The sequence below is a fragment of the Zerene cesonia genome, chromosome 7 (assembly GCF_012273895.1).
Source record: "Zerene cesonia ecotype Mississippi chromosome 7, Zerene_cesonia_1.1, whole genome shotgun sequence".
Taxonomy (NCBI): domain Eukaryota; kingdom Metazoa; phylum Arthropoda; class Insecta; order Lepidoptera; family Pieridae; genus Zerene; species Zerene cesonia.
The window spans coordinates 8,255,117-8,277,032 of record NC_052108.1 but is presented as its reverse complement, the minus strand read 5'-3'; the positions used below and the strand labels follow the sequence as shown (position 1 = coordinate 8,277,032).

The 21,916-nt window shown below is 32.0% G+C and overlaps 3 protein-coding genes across 7 annotated transcripts in view; 1 reads left to right on the top strand and 2 right to left on the bottom strand.

Annotated features, from left to right (window-relative positions):
• Nucleotides 1–2,960, bottom strand: part of LOC119840670 (lipid droplet-regulating VLDL assembly factor AUP1-like) — a 6,453-nt gene extending 3,493 nt beyond the window's left edge. The window contains exons 1-5 of the mRNA XM_038367368.1: nucleotides 2,779–2,960; nucleotides 2,510–2,676; nucleotides 1,429–1,541; nucleotides 696–769; nucleotides 182–315 (exon numbers count right to left, since the gene is read on the bottom strand). Of these exons, the coding sequence (XP_038223296.1) occupies nucleotides 182–315; nucleotides 696–769; nucleotides 1,429–1,541; nucleotides 2,510–2,676; nucleotides 2,779–2,816 (526 nt within the window). The 5' untranslated portion in view covers nucleotides 2,817–2,960. The remainder of the gene's footprint in view (nucleotides 1–181; nucleotides 316–695; nucleotides 770–1,428; nucleotides 1,542–2,509; nucleotides 2,677–2,778) is intronic.
• A 221-nt stretch (nucleotides 2,961–3,181) lies between these two features.
• LOC119840787 (mucolipin-3-like) lies at nucleotides 3,182–5,652 on the top strand. Its single transcript, XM_038367528.1, has 2 exons — nucleotides 3,182–3,418; nucleotides 3,514–5,652. The coding sequence occupies exon 2, from the start codon at nucleotides 3,522–3,524 to the stop codon at nucleotides 5,325–5,327; it is 1,806 nt and encodes a 601-aa protein (XP_038223456.1). The 5' UTR covers nucleotides 3,182–3,418; nucleotides 3,514–3,521; the 3' UTR covers nucleotides 5,328–5,652.
• Nucleotides 5,653–8,145: 2,493 nt separating this feature from the next.
• Nucleotides 8,146–21,916, bottom strand: part of LOC119840722 (facilitated trehalose transporter Tret1-like) — a 45,957-nt gene continuing 32,186 nt past the window's right edge. For 3 of the 5 annotated variants that reach the window (XM_038367439.1, XM_038367435.1, XM_038367437.1), the window contains exons 2-3: nucleotides 11,320–11,434; nucleotides 8,146–10,309 (exon numbers count right to left, since the gene is read on the bottom strand). In XM_038367439.1, coding sequence (XP_038223367.1) covers nucleotides 8,949–10,309; nucleotides 11,320–11,434 — 1,476 coding nt within the window. In that variant the 3' untranslated portion in view covers nucleotides 8,146–8,948. Of the gene's footprint in view, nucleotides 10,310–11,319; nucleotides 11,435–12,056; nucleotides 12,246–21,109; nucleotides 21,331–21,916 lie in introns of those variants that run through there. The other 2 variants (XM_038367440.1, XM_038367436.1) reach the window with 2 other exon arrangements.

The window sequence follows — 21,916 nt, the reverse complement described above, 5'->3', positions numbered from 1 at the left end:
AGAACTAAAGCAAATTTAAACAGGACCACACAAAAGGCATTCAAATGAAAAAAAAAGAATCAACAAAAAAATGCAGTAGAACTGAGAACCTACTCCTTCTTTTGAAGTCTACTAACCGACTTTAATAAATATATCAAGCTTAGTGTTCACAAAAAAAAACAGAAAATTAAATAAAACTCACTTATAGCAATAGGTTGAACCCTATTGGGGAGCGGGAAGCTCCAATCTGTGAACTTGAGCAGGCCCTTTCCGTTCGTGGGGCCGCCTTCTGGCTGCAGCAACACTGGCTTGTCGGGGTTCTCCGCGAAGTGTTGCCTGTTGAAAAATACACATTAAAAATTCTTACCTACAAAAAAAAAGTCATTTATTCCCCGGGGTGGTGTGTACAACTCGAGATTCTAAAATGGGACCAAAATAACAACACAATCACAACAATTTCCAATAGAACACAACAAATCCATCTTCAATCCATGGTTATCAAGTAACAAGTTATGAAGTAACAAAATAAAAAAAAATATAGATTTGAAATGAGAACTTCGATCGAGAAAGTTAATCTGTACATAAAAATTTTAAAGCACCAAAGCTTGCATGCTGGTACAAATAGATAAATGATGATAAAATAAAGTGACAAAACTTGTAATATGATTCTCGAATATATTCCTTTTTTTTTAATACATTTGCAAAGGTTTACTTACTTCCTAACAAACTGTGATGTACTTTTTATTCCCAAGGTTGAGGCAAAAAATGGTGGCACCTTCCATTTTCTTAACTGAAATAAAAAATGAATTACAATTTGCACATGTAAAATGTTATTGCTATTAATTGAGCATTTAAGTTTTCTTTAGTCTATTAATTACTTTAAAACATATATTTAGTCAACTTAATAAAAGTTGAAAATGACATGGTCATGTATTTAAAATACAATTCCTTTTAAAATCCATTAATAAGTCTCATCATTCAGTATGTTATTGTAAGTACAAAAATGAAAATACCTAATTTTAAACATTTATCTATAATATATTAATAACCTCTGAAAAATGTAAATAATGTCAAATATCCTTTCCTACTATCCTGGTAATATTATAAATGCGAAAGTTTGTAAGGATTTGTGTGTGTTTGTTGCTCTTTCACGCAAAAACTACTGAATCAATTACAATGAAATTTGGTACGTAGACAGCTAAACAACTGGAATAACATACAGGCAACTTTTTATCCCAATATTCCTACGGGATACGGATTTACGCGGGTGAAACCGCGGGGCATAGCTAGTTCTTCATATTATACAATATTCATTTATATATTAGGCAAATGAGCTAAGACATTCATACATAAACTAAGTCTACACATATAGATACACATACACGAATAGTAATATAATCCTTAGCAAATTTACAATATTTTACATTAAGTGATGATAAAATTACTCACAGTGATACAGCCAAGGGCGTGAGATGCCGCCAATGAATCTAAACAAGACACATAGTTTGCTACCAGCACACTGCATTTTGGATCCCTACTGCCTTTCACCTTTATGTGGACACCTGCAATAAACAATCAACATATAGGGCAAATAATCCAGAAAATATGTAATTTCAAGCAGTTGCTTATACTAGTTGCTTCATAAAGTTGTGGGGGTAGTCTTACGATCAAGTCAAAAACTCAGAGATTTAAGGGAACACAGTGTAGTTTTAAAAAACAAAGGCCAACAGAGAGAATATAGGTTGTCTAGCATATCCATAAATAAATATTTTTAATAGCCAATTTTATTAAATTAACATAATAATATAAATATATAATTCTGTTCAGTATTACAAAATATATTTAAATTTCAACATTTTATCACCATGATAATTAAAATTGTATTGTCATAATATCAGATATGAATGTCCAATTGTGATTAGTTATCAAATGCTTATTTGATTACGTCCAATTGTGTTTTTACTTTATTACTAGATGACCCAGTGAACCTCGTATCACATACGTATATCAATGAAAATTATTTTCTGTTAGTAATTATTTATGTTCCCATTTAAGCATAACCTCAACAACAAATTTTAAGATCTAATTAACTTTTCACCAAAAATAGTAGCGAAACGAACCAGCAGCAATTGTTTTTTGCATTAGCAGACAAAAACCTTATTTGATACACACCGACACATTATTTAACCTTTACTAGATATAATTATTCATATTCAGGATAACAAATAAAGCACAGTGGATTCAGGTTATATATGCTACATGAATATTTCTTATTTTCCTCATCAATAAATATATTCATTTTCCTTCCATAATATGCAGGGGCTTTTTATATAAAATTAAATTCAACTAAATCTGCATAGCATGTAATTATAATCTATCTGAATCCCAAATCTCAGCCAAACGGATTTAGTATTATCTATATTATTGAGCAACAAATATTCAGATTGTAACATGACAAATTTTGCATTAACCAATTATTTGGTATGGTTAAAAAATTATACTATATAAACACAAAATGCAACACACTTACCAAAAGTCAAGCACGCTAATGTTGATATCAACTGTCTTGCAGCTGATTTATCAGGCAGTATGAAGGAGGCAATCCACAGAATCACTGCTAATACTATCCTTATCACCATTAAAAGTAAACCAAACGGCAAATATAGCAAAAACTGAATGGGATTATCACCGCGAAACCTGCAAAATTAGTATCGAGAATTATTACATAGTTAAAATTTTAATCTATTAGAAATATTCACTTGGCAAACTTTCCCTTGAAAATTGCAAACACTATCCTACCTTTCATCGTTAACCAGCTTATCCGCTGTTAGAGCCATATTCAGTATGTTTATTTATATTACTAATATCACCTATTAATTATTAACAATATAACTTGATTATATTCATAAATCGCAAAATTTATAAAGAAAAAATTTGGTGTGATTTGTGATGCTTGCAAGTTGCACTTTTGACTTGACAGCTTTGACACGATGAGATATGTCATATGACATGGTAATTGATAACAAAGACAACACAGAATGTAGAAAACAAAGAGTAGTATAATATTGATAGAAAACGTAAAAAAAATCTTGGATAAGGGTCTTAATGTTCCAACATTCGTATTGAATTTAGTTGCTTCATATTTTTGATATTCGCATGTGTAACTAAATACGTACTTAAAGCATTTGCAACAGATAATATTGTGTGAATGTCAATATACTCCTAATCATATATTTTCTTTCAACAGTAAAGTACATGTAAAATAACAATCATGGTCACTATTTACAAATCGGAATTTCTTTGTCTATCTAGTGTCAAACTTGTCAATTTACATTCCTCTGCAATGTTGAGTGCTCATGTAAAGACTTAAGTGCGCTAGGTTTTCCCTTGTTTACAACTTAAACTCCTGTTATCCAGACCATATACATATTATAGTATAGTAAGTAAAACCAAAATAAAATGGTAACTGGTCATAGTAAACACAATGGACAAGTTAAATGTTTGCAAATCATCTGATCATTGTTTATATTTCAGATTACACAATGGAGACTATAGTTTCTACGGAGGAGAATACGTCTTCAGACTTGGAAGAAGAATTTAAAATTCCAAGGCCAACTACAAATATCCGTAGCAACAATGAAGATATAGCTGCACGGTCTGTTTCGACATCCGCACAAATTCACGAGCTAGAAGAAAAAATGAGGCGTAAATTGCAATTTTTCTTCATGAATCCCATAGAGAAATGGCGAGCGAAGCGTAAATTCCCTTACAAATTCGTCGTGCAAGTAATTAAAATAGTTTTGGTAACGCTCCAATTATGTTTGTTTGCACATAACAGGTACAATCACGTCAATTATACTTGGGATAACCGTATCAGTTTCTCACACCTATTTTTACTTGGATGGGATTCAACTCGCGAAATTAATGCTTATCCTCCCGGAGCAGGGCCACTAGCTGTGTACAAATTAGATGAATTCTATGATACATTGGACTATGCATTCAACGGCTATGCTAATTTATCCAATGCCATTGGCCCTTATTCATATGATAATGAAGATAACAACATGACTGACCCTGTCTTCTGTGTATACAATTATAAAAAAGGCATTATCAATGGATTCAATGAAAGTTACGAGTTCAATTCGGAAATTGTTTCTAATTGTGTAAATTTTACCAGACCTGTGGGGGAGTTATTTACATCAAAAAAACATATAGAAGCAGCTGGAATGAGCATTAACTTTGCAGCACTAGTTCGAGCGGAACTGATGTTTTCTATAAAAACAATAAATTTTCGTGCTGCAGGACCCATCACGCCACCAGATTGCTATCGGTTTGATGTAGCAATTGTCTTTGACAATGTGGATCACGATGGGCAAATGTCATTGACTCTAGAGGCTGAACCGTTTAAGCTGATATGTAAGGGAGATCAAGCTTACATCACAGATAACCAAATTGACCAGATACTAAGAAGTATTTTGAACATTTTTGTAATACTCATTTGTAGTGCATCACTTCTTCTATGCAGTCGGGCCATTTACAGAGCGCAACTTTTGAAAGAACTAACTGTACAATTCTTTTTACGAACATACAATAAGCAGTTAAGTTTAGATGGTCGGTTGGAGTTTCTCAATATATGGTACATTATGATTATTGTTAATGACATTCTTATAATCATGGGCTCAGCGATAAAGGAGCAAATAGAAAGAAACCAGTTCACCAACGATCAATGGAATGTTTGCTCGCTCTTCTTAGGGACTGGTAATTTACTGGTTTGGTTTGGAGTGTTGAGATATTTAGGTTTCTTCAAAACATACAATGTGGTCATACTAACTCTCAAAAAGGCCGCTCCAAAAATATTCAGATTTTCTTGTTGCGCTCTACTGTTGTATGCTGGATTTATGTTCTGTGGCTGGTTAATATTGGGACCATATCACATGAAATTTAGATCACTAGCAACAACGTCGGAATGTTTATTTTCGTTAATAAATGGTGATGACATGTTTGCTACATTCTCCATCATGTCGAAGAAATCACCAATGTTATGGTGGTTCAGCCGTGTATATTTGTATTCGTTCATAAGTTTGTACATATATGTTGTACTCAGTTTATTTATATCTGTTATCATGGATGCGTATGACACAATAAAGCAATATTACAAAGAGGGATTCCCGAAGAGCGACTTGCAGCAATTTATAGGCGAAGCTAGTATTGAAGAGGTATCGTCTGGTCTTTATAGGACTCACAGTTCATCGTCCTTAAATGCTTTCATGAACTCATTGTTTTGTTGTAATGTGTACAGAAGTGCGTACTCGAAAATAGGTGGCAACTCAACCCTTAATATATTATAGGCTCTGTAATTTAAAATTAGTTTTAAGTTATTTGGTAGCTTTTGTAAATACATACTAAATAGTATGGATGTATATTGTTGTCACCAATAAGAAATAATTGTTATTGAAATTAATCATGTTATGATAATTAACCACCGAGGATTCCAATGTATGATAGGTGGATGTTGTTTTTAATGTAATGATATTTTTTTGTTGTCGCATAAACGCATGATGGACGTAATTTTCCATTTCAACAATATTTTGTATTGTAAACTGCAATTAAGATTACGTATTGTATCGATCCTTGAAATATACTCAATAAAGCATGTGCATAGCAATTACTTTATTATTTATTGTCTTATTTACAACATTAGTATCATTTAACTTACAGTAAGTTAATTTATAGACTTCATCTTTGAAGCAAGGTGATGTTTTCTATCAGCAATAGGTCTTTAAAAAACAGCTCAATAAATAACGTCAAATAAAAAGTTATTACGTAGGACTAACATGAATTATGATCCGACTAACAAGACATTGAGAGGTAGACTCAGGTATTTCAATATATCCTTCCATTATAATATTATCTAGTTGCCCCCCTCCCCCCGCGTTAGTCTGTACCGTAAGAATATTATTATGTGTTATTCAAGTTGTCCAGCTATCTACGTACCAAATTTAATTGCAATCGGTTCAGTAGTTTTTGCGTGAAAGAGTAACAAACATACATACACATACTCCATGTTCACAAACTTTCGCATTTATAACATTAGTAGGATTAATGTCGAAATAACAATAAATCTTATGTGCATATTAGAAACGACAACTACACATATAAAACGCGACCTAATTTACGACGTGCATATCTAATACTTAATAGTACCTAACACCAGTGCTAACACTACCCGTATGAAAATACTATTCTGACCAACAATATTGTTTTATTAATTTTTTTCAATTGCAGTACATAATATATTTTCTTCATCGACTAGATATTATATAAGTACAGATTATACAATACTCTACTGGTAATATAAGTCATCGTATCTTATACCTTTAAACGAGCAATTCTTGTATATATATATATATACTAGCTGCGCCCCGCGGTTTCACCCGCGTAAGTCCGTATCCCGTAGGAATATCGGGATAAAAAATAGATGTTGGCCGATTCTCAGACCTACCCAATATGCTTACCAAATTTCAGAGGAATCGGTCAAGCCGTTTCGGAGGAGTATGGCAACGAAAACTGTGACACGAGAATTTTATATATATAGATATATATATAATTGGAATCTCGGAATCGGCTCCAACGATTTTCATGAAATTTAGTATATAGGGGGTTTCGGGGGCGATAAATCGATCTAGCTAGGAATTTTTTTTAGAAAATGTCATATTCGTGTTTTATTCGTGTTTTTTTTTTCCTGACATCTATTGGTGAATAATAATACTATTTTGCTTCGTAGATAGCTGGACAACTGAAATACTACCTACATACCTACGGGATACGGACTTACGCGGTTTCAACCGCGGGTCACAGCTAGTTATTAGTTAGTTCATATATTACTATGAAGTATGGGCCAATTCCATATCAACTCGAGGTTAATCATCTTTCATAATAATATATCATGCTATTAATGCGCAATGCAAGCTAGCTGTTATGCTAGTTAGATTAGTAAATTTTGTATTTATCAGGTACAGCATTATATTGAGCGAAGACGTGTGCAGTATATAAAACGTTTTTATCTACAAAAGGGCGAGTATTTTTACATAGGGGTTCGAGATCTCTATACTCTTTTAAATTTTCTTTTTATGAGGAGAGGGGATGAAAGTAAAATGTGTTACAGGTAGGTACCTGCATTAAAATTAAGAAAAACAACTAGGAGAATCATGAAACATTCCATAAACGTTCTTACCTGCTGTATATTACATATCTATATTATACAGTTCGCTCTGCTGTCCGAACTATTAAAATTGTGTTATAACGATTCGAGTGCTTTTATAAGAAGTCTAACTGAACAAATAAATGTTTGAGTTTGAGTTTGTGAATGGCATAGTCGCACCTTGATCCACTAACTTTTCTTACAAACATGCAATTTGAACGTTTAAATTGTCCAATGGTGCAGTGATAAGTGACCCTGATTTGCGTTGGAAGTTGTGGGCTCGGTGCGCTCTTAACCACTGCAAAGTTTTTTGGTATGTATAAATAAATAAAATATTATTTAATAATTTTTTAATAAAATGTTAGTTTCTAGGCTTCAATATTTTCCTCGTAGGACTATAAGACGTTGTGTTATTGTAATTTACAAGTTTACACCAAAACATATAAAGAAAAAGGGAAAAAAGTATCGATCGCAGTAAAAATTATACTATACACGCAATTCATAACCGAAGTCTATGCTGATTTAATTTAGGTTTTTTATCGTGATCGTGGACAGACAAGTACAAAGTGTTTACATTTTCAACTTAAAGTAAAAATTATACTATACACGCAATTCATAACCGAAGTCTATGCTGATTTAATTTAGGTTTTTTATCGTGATCGTGGACAGACAAGTACAAAGTGTTTACATTTTCAACTTAAAGTAAAAATTATACTATACACGCAATTCATAACCGAAGTCTATGCTGATTTAATTTAGGTTTTTTATCGTGATCGTGGACAGACAAGTACAAAGTGTTTACATTTTCAACTTATAGTAACTAATCCAGTAATAGGTATTTGTATAATTATTAATAACTAGCTGCACCCCGCGTTTTCACCCGCGTAAGTCTGTATCCTGTAGAAATATCGAGATAAAAAGTTGCCTATGTGTAATAAATGGTGAAGATAAAAAAAAACAAAAAATTTTTGGAACAATTTTTTATTAAATGCACCGTTCGAAAGTCGACGTGATAAACATAATTATTATAAATACAATTTCATCTATGCATTTAACAAGTGTACATTTTTTGTACGCGACTTCGCAATCATTTCCACTTACTACGATTAACATTTATTACTAAATTAAAAAACAGCCAAAATTGTATACAAAACATTTAATAAATATGGCAATATGTTCAATATTCTTTCTATAAAATATGTTAGTACAAGTATGGCAATGATAAGTGAATAAATTTACTATTCGTATAAAAGTTTCGTTTTATTATTTACGTTTTGCTGAAAAACATATGAACCGGAACTTTTTTACGATTATTCACTAATAAATAAAAAATATTTACATCCATTCTGATATGACGAGACGTTTAGCTGCATCAATTTTTAAACTAACTGACTAAAAATAATCTTAAATAGTTATAATATCAAACTCATGTGAATTAAAAAACTTCAATATTGTTGAAGTTTAATCATCCCCAATCATAAATAAATATTAAAAAATCATTAATATACAGATACTTTTTCGGTCCAACAGCAACTCAGCTTCGCTACGAAACACTAAATAAAAATAATTAAAAACTAGTTCACAGAGCTATAACTTAAAGCTAACGTGTCGACGAAATAACAAATCGAAACGAGGATATCTTTGGTAATGGAAAGGTTAAACCGTAGCTTACGAAAGCAGACCTATGTTACCAAAGACGTCTAAAAATAGCCAATTGCGAACTACCCGCCATTTTGTAGAAAAATACTTTGTCAGTCTTTCTATCGATTTATTTCTTTTCGTCCGCAGACATAGTTAGAGGCTCCGCGCCCAACATGACTTGTATTTCGTCGACACTCTTGCCTTTCGTTTCTGGCACAACGAAGAAGATGAAGATAAAGCCAATGACCATGATGCCAGCGAAAAGCCAAAATACTTGACCGGAGCCAATAGCGTTGTTCAGAGAATTGAATGTGCTAGTGACTGTGAAACTGAGCAGCCAGTTGAACGTTCCTGCTGTGGAACCGACGAACGCTTTGATGTCAATCAAACACAACTCACCGGCCATCATCCATGGGATGGGCCCAAAACCGAGTGAGAACGCGATAATGAAAAGCGACAGAGATAATAGAGGCAGCCACGATATGGCCTCCACTATTGAAGAGTTGGAACCGTGGGTGTCTTGTAAGAAGAAATATACCCCAAGAGCTGTTGAACATATGCACATTACTAAAGCGGAGAATAACAGAAGAATGCGCCTGCCCAATTTATCGACGACTAAACTAGATACGAACGTCGCCAACACTTGGATGACACCAATGATAATCGTAGCAATGGCCGGCTCGATAGCCGCTCCGGCGCTCGTGAAAATTTTCGATGTGTTGAAGATGACCGCATTGATACCAGACAGTTGTTGGAACAACATAAGAGCGTAGCAAATGAGAACAGCTTTCAGCGCCGTTTTCTTTGTGATCGCCGAAAGGAAGGAGACTGGATTATTTTTCGCATCTTCAGCCTTTGTTTGCAAGTTGTTCAATTCACTATCCACATCGTAATTCCTCCCGCGCAATCTGATCAACGCCTCCCTCGCTTCATCGTGTTTGCCCTTGACGACCAAGAAATTTGGACTCTCCGGCATGAAGAAGAAAATAACAGCAAACACGATCGGTATCAACGTACACAGAATATTAAAAACGAACACGCTAGTATAACTGCCGACCGCGTACGCGAACAATATACCAACTGTGATCATCAACTGGAAGTAGCTGCCCAACGTGCCCCTAATGGAGTCTTGGGCAATCTCACTGGTGTACGCCGGGGCTGTGACGCAGAACGCCCCCCCAGCTATGCCGGTGATGAACCTCCCGGCCATGAGCATGCCGACGTTGGTCGCGAAGGTGATCAACAACCAGCCCAACGTGAACGGCAATGTGAGGAACAGCATGGTCTTCTTCCTCCCCAAAATGTCCATGATGAGTCCGATCGGAAAGCACACAGCTGCAGCGCCGAGATTGATCAGTGACGAGACCCAATCGCCCTGGGATTCGGATACACTGAAATCGTAGTCGGTGCTGTTGTCTTGGGTGATCTTCAAGATGACTGGTGATGACCAGCCCAGCATGGATCCGGCGGCCAAGGCACCAAGCGTGGCTGGAAAGGAATAATCGTAATTTAAACATAATATCCAAAAATCGTGGACGCATGTTGCAACTTGCAAGTAAGTCATTGCAAATGTAGTACAATTATATATTAGAACATTAAGGGAAAACAAATATTTTGATTAGGATAATTTGCTGAAAATTAAGATATATGTAATATTTTATAATTTTGTTTTTTAACAATCACAAAAAACTGTTATATTCTAAAACACAGCATATCACAGTCAGCCTCCATAACTTAATTCAACTATGCCAAGGTTACAATACAACAAGAAACGTGAATATTTCAAAAATTATGTGATTCTATTGTTTTCATAAAGTCAACATAATTATACTGTGAATCATACCCACTTAGATGTTAATAAGACCATTATTAATGTCAGAACATTTTGGAACAATAATTTTTATTGATGGAACAAAGATTCATGTTGACAAAGACATATTAAGTTATTTATTGGTATTATATTAAAATAAAAACGAAAAAATATTTATTTATTAAAAAAGATCCTGATGGCCTAACTAACATTTTATCCGACTTCAAAAAAAAGAGGGAGGTTATCAATTGATAACAGACTGTATTTTTTGGGATTTTATAGCTCATAACTATTTACTGGATGAAACAATTTTCATAATTTTTTATTTATTTGAAATCTGATGCCTCCTACATTTGAAATAGAGATAGAAACTAAACAGAACATATTTAGAAGTTGTGAACCTACAAATAAATGAAACTTTTGAAATATAATAATTGTAGGTTCAAAAATTTTAAGAAGCAAACTAAAGTAATTGTACAATGAAAGCATAATAATTTAGCTTGAAATATGTGTGACAGAATTTGATATACTATAATCTCTACTAATATTTTAAAATCATAACTAAGTATCTTTCTGTCTTCCTTACGCCTAAATCACTGAACTATTTGCAATGAAATTTGGTACAAAGATTGTTTGAGACCTGAGAAAGGACACTATGCAGTAACTGAATTCCTTTTTTTATATATACCTGATAAAGCAGCAATGTATTGCGGGAGCTTGCGGCCACCGCCGCCGCTTGGCTCCACCAATACAGCTTGAGACACTCCAACTTCAGCCATTGCACCGTTGTTGCCCTCTGCCCTCTGGAAGTTAAACAAAATACACTTTTATTTTCTTTTTGTTTTATAGCAAATTAATTTTCAAATGCATTTTATTTAATGAATGGAAAAATTATTATCACATGGCCCTGAGGCACATGAAACCAAAACAGTAGAAGAAATTTGATTGATGATGCGAGATCCTGGCCGGCCGAAAAATGTGCAGGTTCTTTATTCTAACCCCAGGTCATCTAGCAATACTATATAAATTGCATTAAGCTATTGAATAACTATCAATTAACACAGAATTCCCGTATCTTTATAGACATATTTATTGATTTTTGGGTGTAGAAATCTAATTAAGATTAGGTCATATTTGAAAACTAGATAACTTTCTGTCAAATTTGATAAGTAACAAATTTAGTTTTTTACTAATCATTTGTTATAAATGTGATTATTGAGTGATTAAAAATAAATAATTACAATAATTAAATTATTCTAATAAACGATTATATAAATATAATTATAGTACATACACAGCTATTAGCATTGTCGTTTTATTACAATAGCGATTATGTGTAACAGTACCGCTTCAAACATTTACATGTAACTGTATCCTAATTGAATTTAGTGTTACATACAAATTGCAAAAAAAATAAAATAATACCTCATTATAATTAGGTACGGGAATAGCGGGAAGCAACGGTTCTGTTTCAGAGTCTTCCTGATCGTCTCGACGACCCAAATTAGCCCACATTTTGCAAGATTATTAAAATCCAAGTCCTGCCACGACTAAACTTTCACGTGAGCGAAAGGTATTTGAAAAATTGCAAACATAATAGCATTGTTTTGTTTCGACTTCGTGTTGATATCATTTCAGTTTGACATTTTGAAACGAGACTTGACACTGAGGCTGTCAACGTCAATTGATGAATGACGTGAACGTCATGAAAATCTTTATATTTCTAAGGTATATAAAAAAATGTTCTTATTTGTTATATTTTATACTTTGTATTTTTATTACCGAAAATGCTTTTCATAATCCATATTTTGGGTATTTTTTAGTCATACGTTATAATAGTAGCGCCTACAAATATATAGTAGCATTAACGCTTTGAAACAAATATGCGCAAAAATAAAAGTAACATAACTGATCAGTTAAACTCATTAATAACTTTCATCATGTTTTTAATCAGAAACATGTTAAAAATAAAGACTTGACTATAACTACTTCATTTTAATTTAATTAACAATAATACAATTGTTAGTCTTTATCTATATCTGTCGTACATTGCGCAAACGAAAGTCGCAACTTTGCATTGAAAATGGCATTTTATAAAAAAAATAAAATATAAAAAGATTTACTCAATAATTTCCAATCCATGCATTTTGTTAGTTCGCTAGACATGTGATGGAAATGACACAATATAAACAAAATAATAAATCAGTTGTGCTCCTCTTCGAACAATATGCATTTACGCATCAATTGGACGAGCCTTGAATCGTAATTATCGTATTTTACATCTGCATTCTGCACTTGACCGTACTTGAACACCGCGATTTTTCCTGCCCTTGACATTGCATGCACACTGTAACCGCTTCATACGTCATAACTGGTTTTGTAAAGACCATACTTTTATGTAGAACTAGAATGTGATACTATATTTCCGGTTCATGCCTAACCTAGTATAGAAAATATGATGAACATGACATGAGTTGGTCACGCTTATTTTACTTGTTAAACGTTAAGGCATATTGTATTTTGAAGTGTCGCAAATATTTTTAATTACAGTATTCATTTATCTGTGGTATAAAGGTGTTATTAAATGTTTTACAAAAATAATATTATCATTGCCAATAAGTTTAAGGACGATTTTTTGAACGATAAGCAATAACTTATCAATAAATTTAACCTATTTAATGTTAATTAGAAAAACGCGAGCCGATTTGAATATGAACAATCTATAATGTTATTTATTATCTTTCATCTATCGAACACAGGAACTTAGCATTACATTTGTGGGAATAAAAATCGATGGTGATAAAATTAATGTGTACTTGTAGATGATACTACATTTATTTCTTAAATCACTACACAGTATGAAAGAAAGTCGTTTTCTCTGTCTGTATGCCTAAATCTTTAAAACTACGGATCATCAATGCATTTTGATGGGTTTTTTTTAGACAGAGTGATTAAAGAGGAGAGTGAGAAAAAATAACATCTAATAAACTACTCCGAATTAAACGCATGCGAATCCGCTGGCAAAAGCTAGTAAATTATAATAATTGATATTAAAATATTGATTAAAACTTATTAACTTTTCAACGATTACCCATTAAAGGTTCTTTTTAGCCTATCTAATAAGTCTATCTACTAATTTTCTGTGCCAAAAGGTGTGTCTAAAATGATCCAGTGGCGGATTTACAGATGCAACGCCCTTTCGCTATACTAACTTGAAATATTTTAATTCCTATAGGACATGAAAATTACGTAGGTAAATATCTTTAGGTACCTAAGTACCTATTCCTAATACATAAAACGTGAACAAACTATGTGTATCGAAGAATGTGATTTTATTTATTCAATTTATATCTTATGATATTTACAAAATCGTATTTTACGTATCACTTGTTGTTTGTGCGCAATGGATATGATGTGCAGTTTGATCCAAATTAAGAGTTAGAATAGTTTATAATATTTGAATTACTATTCATGACTACCCGGGCGGATCCGGGGCGTACAGTTAGTTATTATATAGAAAACAATAGTGCGAATAATAAACACGTTAGTTATGTAGGTATACAGCTTTTATCGGTGTCGATAAGACAAAATGTTATGGGGTGGTGTAAATTTTATCAAAAGGACGCAGTAAAATGTTATAAACGCATTTGTTGAAATACACTGAAAACAAAGAAGTGTAGTTAAAATTTTAAAACATCACTATTAAAAATAAATGTAAGAAATAGTCTACGGAAACATGATGGATAAACTTCTTGTGTTTCATTTTTAGCCATTGTCTATGGATGGTTTACAAAACAATTTACATGTACTTTCAAGGTATTTTATTATAATGCAAGTAATAGCAGAGTATATCTGTAATAATTACCTATAACTTATACCTATAAATACCTCTATAAACAAAACCTACCTACTACATTGAAAGGATATGTAAATCTAATGTAGGTATTCCTTGTATATTGAAGGACGTAAAACTCTTTTAATCGTATATCATATATATTTGCGAATGAAGATTATCTATGCACGTAGAAAACAACGTAATTGGTAAAAAATTTATAGTCATTATTATTATTTTATTACACGTTATGGATAAAAAACTTTCCCAAAATTGTTTGTCACTTTATGACGTGACGAAAGGCGTTGAATGCTTTTGTAAAATATATGATTATACATTATTATCTGGATATAAATAGAGTTAAGTTACCTTTTATTGAGGTGCCGCGTGTAGAATAAAAGACATCGTAGACATTATAGATCTAAGCGCAAGAGAATTAAACGTGAAATGTTTCTATCTATATTACTTTTCAACGGAGGATATAAGGAAAAACATCCGTGAGTTTTAAACGCATTTACTAACGAAGATCGAGTAGGTACATGTTTAAGAACAAATGATAATAAAATATGCAAATCGATAGGATGAGTTAGTCCACTAATAACGTATGTAAGTATGATTTATGAATACAAATATCAAATAACTATCTTATTTATTGTCCTCTGTGTTTCATCTCGTGTTGCTTATATAAGATCTCACGATTTATCTTACTGGATAACTGTTGCAAGGATCGTAATAATCTTATCAGTTTTAGATATTTTGACAACAACAAAAAATGGTGACATTTCAACATATAAAGGTCATAAACAAAAACCAAAACGATTAACAGACAAGGTCTATATGAAATGAGATCGAGACATTTAAAGAGGGAATTTCAAATGTATATGGTATTATATTATCTATGGCAATGTGTTTGGATTAAAAAAATTCTATCAATGCGTATATTTTTAATTCAGCGTTTTTTATATATCCAGGGTATATTAAATAGAATGCATTTTTAAGATGAGTTTGCTCTGGCACAAATAACTACGCTTAGAAGTTAGAACTTCGTATTTAAGTATTGGATTTAAATATAATTATTATTGTTATGTTACCTAACCAACGTTTTACTGCTAACTTACTTTGGAGTATTAGACACCTAATTTATTTCGCCATTTGGCTCCCCGTAAACGACATTGGGCTTTGAATCACGCTGAAACTACTACTGAACCGATTTTGATGAAATTTGGTATACAGATAGGGAATGAGTTAACTTGGGTGATAGGAAACTTTTTATCCCGATTACAAGATCCCTTGGGATAAAACAGGAGTCTTGATATCAAGACGAAGCCGGGGCGAGCGTCCAGTAATGCCATATAAACATTACAAATAAAATAATCATATCATTACCATATTAATTCGCACAGGCATAGCACTCATATTCGTTGTGACATTTGTCAGCATATTGGCCGTCAGTACCCCCGCGGCGAGGGGGGGACAAAAGGGGAACAGCCCGATCCCCACACCGGCACCAAAATTCGAGCCAAACATCGCACATACACTGAAATCTTCACTTTCGAGTGCATGTGTCGAAATTCAGAGCAATCAGTGATAAGCTATCGATAGATCATCCAAATATTTATCTTAAGGATGACAGGAGTAAGTGAAGCGTAAATGAAATGCTTTTTTGTAAAAAAAGATAAAATTACAAGATTAAATGTAGGGGTTTGGTTAAAATTCTACCGTCTGACTCGAATTTCACTCGACAGGACATATACAAATATTATATAATAATAGTTGAAAGCATAAAATATGCTCATAATGATGATATAAAAATTGAACCCATTAAAAATATGTATAAAATATCTACCTCCAAAAATATAAAGTCAGAATTTTGAGAAGAACTTTGTACGAAAAAGTAAGGAAAAAAAAACATTACAATATTTGTATTTTTTTTTTTTCAACAGATCATATATCCAGATATATGTATATATATTTGTCGTGTGAGATAACTAAATATTTACTAAACATACGTACTTCAAAAAATATTATACAACATACTTCAATACGTTTATTTTATGATGCTACAATAGAATGTAGAGTCATCATTATATCGTTATTAAATATATTGACGATACACTTACAAATCCCTTTGTAGTTTTTGATAAGTAAAAAGAGATATGTTTACATAATACTTATCAGATATACATTATTGTTAAAAAACCTACAAGTCATCGAACTAATGCAACTTTTTTTATTAAAACGCATCACAGTGTATTACAATATTTATCTCATTAGGTATCATTAGCCCATATGTGTTCCCACTGCAGGGACACGGGGCTCATAAGAGGGTTTCCGTGAAAATCCACCACGCTATAAGTCAGATGTCATGGGTTGTCGAAACTTTTGATTCTTAGACATATCAGTTTCGTTAAGCAATGGTGATGTGAATAATGGGCATATAAATTTAAAAATTAATTTATTTTCCACACGCTCGTATGGTCTCGAACCTTCGACTATTCGATTTAAGTCCCAGGTCCTCGTCCTAAGCCACCACTAGATTATTAATTATTATTTACCCATATGGCGTATCGTTAAATTCATCTATTACGCGAAATATAAGAGAGTATTTGAATTGAAACTATTTGATGTTTAATAAATACTCTAGTCATCATTACTCTTTGATCGATTACAATGAATTGATTGAGAATATGTTTACGTCTTAATGAATTTTAATAAAGGGGGTGGTAGTTAATACGATATTTTGTTTATTACTTTTAAAAAACCAAGTAAATTGAACGTTATTTTATTAAACTTAAGGTTTAATTTAGTTACGATCAAGTGCGACACATGTTACACATAACAATGTGTGTGTGTTTTATCATACACTTATATACTTCAACTACATAATTCATTCAATATTACTTTCACGAAATACGCAATTATAGTACAAGTTTAGCGTAATTTAGGTCTAGAATTAATCTAGATGGCCTTGTGTGAAACATTCAGGTCATTTTATTTTAGAGAAAAATTCGCAAAAAGTAAGTGTTGTGTACAATGTTTTTCAAATAAAAATATCCTAACCAATATTATAAATACAATTGCTTGTTTGTTTATTTGATTGACGTTCTTTCACGTAACAATGAAGCAATTTTATAGTATAATTTATGGACTAGGGATAAAGAGAAATAGATACTGGATGTAGACTATCCATTGATCACGCTTTCGAAGCCGCGAAAAACAGCTAGATTTTTTTACAATCATACAAACTTCATCGCTCTCTGAGAAGGAAGTGTTAATTTATCTATTGTTTGTAACATGTTATTCTCAGCTGTAATAACAGCGACATTCTATTGCATTACAACGGGGAAATACATTTCGATAACAATGGTAGTTACAGTAATAACATCAGATAGATTGTAATCTTTTGAAATGCATCATGAATTGATTAATTTATTTGATTTGTTGATTACAAGCCACGTACGAAAAAGATAGAATGCCACACATTGAGAATTGTGATTGGAATGTCTTGCCCTATATAAATTATCGATGTAGGTATTTGATTATAGTCTTTCACTCAAAATCAAATTACACCTGAAATTAATACTTAATTTTATCTTCTATCTAGCCTTAATTGCATCAATTTTTGATTATTATTTATGTGACCGATCATTATCCTACTGATATTATCAATGCGAAAGTTTGTGTGTTTGTTGCTCTTCCCGCAAAAACTACTGAACCGGTTGCAATGAAATTTGGTACGTAGACAGCTGGACAACTGGAATAACATATAGGCAACTTTTTATCCCGATATTCCTACGGGATACGGACTTACGCGGGTGAAACCGCGGGGCGCAGCTAGTCATCCATAAATTCACAAGTACGCTTTGCTACGTAAAAGAAAGTGAAAAAATATAACAAACATATATCACAAAATATGCCCATGGTTATCTTCTTATACATATAAAAACAATTGCTGTTCGTTAGTCTCGTTAAAACTCGAGAATGGCTTGGCCGATTTTGTTAATTTTTATTTTTATTTTATTAACAACTAAGCATAAGCATCAACTAAGAGATTTCGACAAATTCTACACTCAAGAGGATTAAATAAGGGATGAAAGTTAGTACATGGTACTTCTCACTTTTACATTTTACCAACAAAGAGTGTCTTCGCTTATTCATATAAGTACCTATGAAAATAAATTGAAATTCGAGATGTAATCTAAACAAACTAGTTTCGAACAAAGAAAGACATGAGTCAATTATGCACTATGATCGCTGTAGCTAGTTAACTACGTGTGTTACATATCCTAGGTGCTAGATAGTTGCTATCCTCCGGTATTAGTGCATCCGTTTCCGTGTGTTTGTGTAAATGTAATTTATCATACAAGCGGATATTTAAAAAAACATAGAAATCCATATTCAATGGCTAGAACGCTTACTTCCGAAGTATTTTACCTTACTACACGTTAAAGAAATACAAAATTAAGTTATTCGAATAATTTTTGTGTAAATGCATATTGTGTTTACATTTAGAAGGTTATAAATTAAATTAACGTAACCAAATACTTATCAAAATAAATTGTTAAAATATTAGGTCTGTGGACCAAATTAAAAACTATAGGAACATATATGAATAATTAATAATGAATTCAAAATTATACTTAATAATGATATCGTAAAATATATTTTTGGTGAAGTTATCTTGCAATCTCGTTATAGGAAAGGAGCATACCATGCATTGTATTATTATATAATACAACAAAATTAAAAATGGCTATTAAAATGAGTAAAATGAAAGTTATAAATACTTTACATTACAAAATAAATATTAAGCAGTAATCAACTATTCGGAACTTATTGTGTTGATTGAAGTTCGCAACTATAAGTAGTGTGTGAAATTAATTTATACCCACGTGTTTTTAAAACGTGTTTGCTATACCTAAATTAAACTGTCAACTGTCACGTATTGTTGTTTGTAAACTTTACTGCGATATTTTCATGGAATGCGGATTACAGTTTGCTCGGTTTGCAAATATAATGAAATGTTAGGTGAATTGAAGAGTTCTATGCGAGTTTTCGCTTCCCGCCAAAACATATGAAGGAGTGATATTTTTTAAGATAATTAAGAACGAGAAAAATAATTTATTTTAGATATTAATATATACAATACTGAACACGTACAATTATATATTGTTCTTAGTTTTGTGGTCACTTATATATATATATATATATATATATGAAAAATTACATAATATTACACATCTGGATGCAAACTTATATGCATATTTATTGAAATAGTTCCGAAAGTACCTTTTTTAAATTAAAAACAAATAATTCACAGCCCCTTCGTCAGTGGTAATAAAATACAATCTGTATTGTGTATCTGATAAAACAAACAATGCTGATAACTATATCTTTGGTCGCGTTTTAGGAGGTTTAGGCTTTTAGTGTTGGAGATAAGCGTGACTAAATCCAATCGCATTCACACAAATGAACTAACTTCAAACAAAAGATCATAAATTTCTGAGTGAACTAAAACAATTTCATTCAAAATTATTAACTTTTTAATAAAATTTTAAATTACGTATTAAATAGATTTAGTTTAGAATTTTGCGAATATCCTGCGAATTTTTTGAATACCTACATTATCTGGGCTATAGATACCTAATAGCTTGTTGACCGATACGAAAATGTTTTTTTAATTATATACAAATTATAATCTATAATTCACAGATTGGCTACTATCTGGCTTCTTGATTCTAACCTTTGTTCCCGGTATTATGACAATAAAGACATAATAATTTTGCGGGTACATCTACTAAAATTACTTACATTTTTGAACAAATTGTTTTTAGGCGGAAATCAATTTGCAACGCGCATTAGTGTCAATCTTATGTCTAGATGGTTGATTTTGAACAATAATTATTTAAATTGCGTTCATTTAATTTTTTTTCTATTTATTCACGCGAACAGCGTTCATTAAGGCAAATGTTTAAAAAAATATGTCAGTATAGTATTATATTATCTGTGACCATAGGTTATTAAATAGTTACCAACTCTAACGTTGTTTGTTTCTTTTTCCGCATAAATTAATAGTAAAACATTCCATTTAAACATTGTTAGAATCAACGTTGCTTACACAAACTTAAGTAAGGAGAGATAAATATAAATGTAATTTAGAAATCCAATTAGTAATTATAATTATATTTATGAATAATGATAGATATAAAACATTTTGCAAATTTAATCACAGCAATATCTCAGTTGCGCTATCGCATAAAATAATAAAATGCGGAAAACATTTTAACCGACTGCCTACCTTACCAATTCTTTCCTCGTATACTACGGTAAAGAGCTCATGAAGTATTTATGTGAACTCTATATCTTTTTAGTTATCTAAATCTACATTATCCATATGACAGCTTAGCTAGGAGGTAGGTTTTAATTATCAATATTATTTAAAATTTACCTATGGGATTTAAAAAGTCACTCAGTGTTGCTCTATTTCTTATTAAAATTGTTCTGTATAATCTTTTGCTATGAAAACCACCTAAAAATTGTGTATATCTATTTGATTTAAATTCAACTCCATTTAATTAGTAAGGTTAATAATACAGAATGTATACTTAATTAAACAAAATGCAAATATAAAATATAATAAACTTACCAAAAAGAAAAATCAAATTTTGAATTCGATATTTAAACCGATGCTGACATTAAACCAAAAAAGGCGCGAAACACAAATTCCCGCGTAAAAACAATCGAACTAATCTATCAAAGATCAATTTCGAATATTTTTTACGCCCGCGTCTTCACCGAGTGCCAGCGTTGCCGGCCTTTTTTTCTGATTATCGCATCTACACTGACTGTAGTTTGTCGCAAGCAAGCCACATTAGATACTAGGCATTACAAGAATCGTATAATACGTACCTACTGGGTGTTATATCGTGACGCATGCGTACTGTGACGACTGGTGAATAGGTAAAAATTATTACAGGATTAACTTTTTTTTCAGGAAAGTAGAATTGGAGTAACGTATCAAATTGAAATTTTGAAAAAATCGTAACTTAGACAAAATGTTACTCGTTTATGCTGCAAGCACATTATAACTATACTAATTACCTAAAGTTATAACTTATATATATTTAAAAAAAACTCATTCTGACTATTCTATTGAAGTATGTTAACAGGCATCGGCGTTGCTTGCGCAGGGGATTTAGGGAGTACAACATCCCTCCCCTCGAAATCGTTTCTAATAAAAAAGAAAATGTCAATATTTCGCAGAAAAATCGAATTTCCATAAGTTTTACATATACTCTTACTGATTTTAATTAAATGAACCCCCCTGAAACTATTTTCAGGGGCGAAATCAGATACATCGCACGTGAAAGCATTCCTTTATTATTTTTTATTGTTATATTATTTATTAGTGAGAATTGCGGATTATTAATTGATGTTTAGCTTAATTAATAGA

Bases quoted from the DNA above. Each gene is read 5' to 3' on its own strand.
- LOC119840787 (XM_038367528.1), top strand. From the start codon at position 3,522: ATGGAGACTATAGTTTCTACGGAGGAGAATACGTCTTCAGACTTGGAA.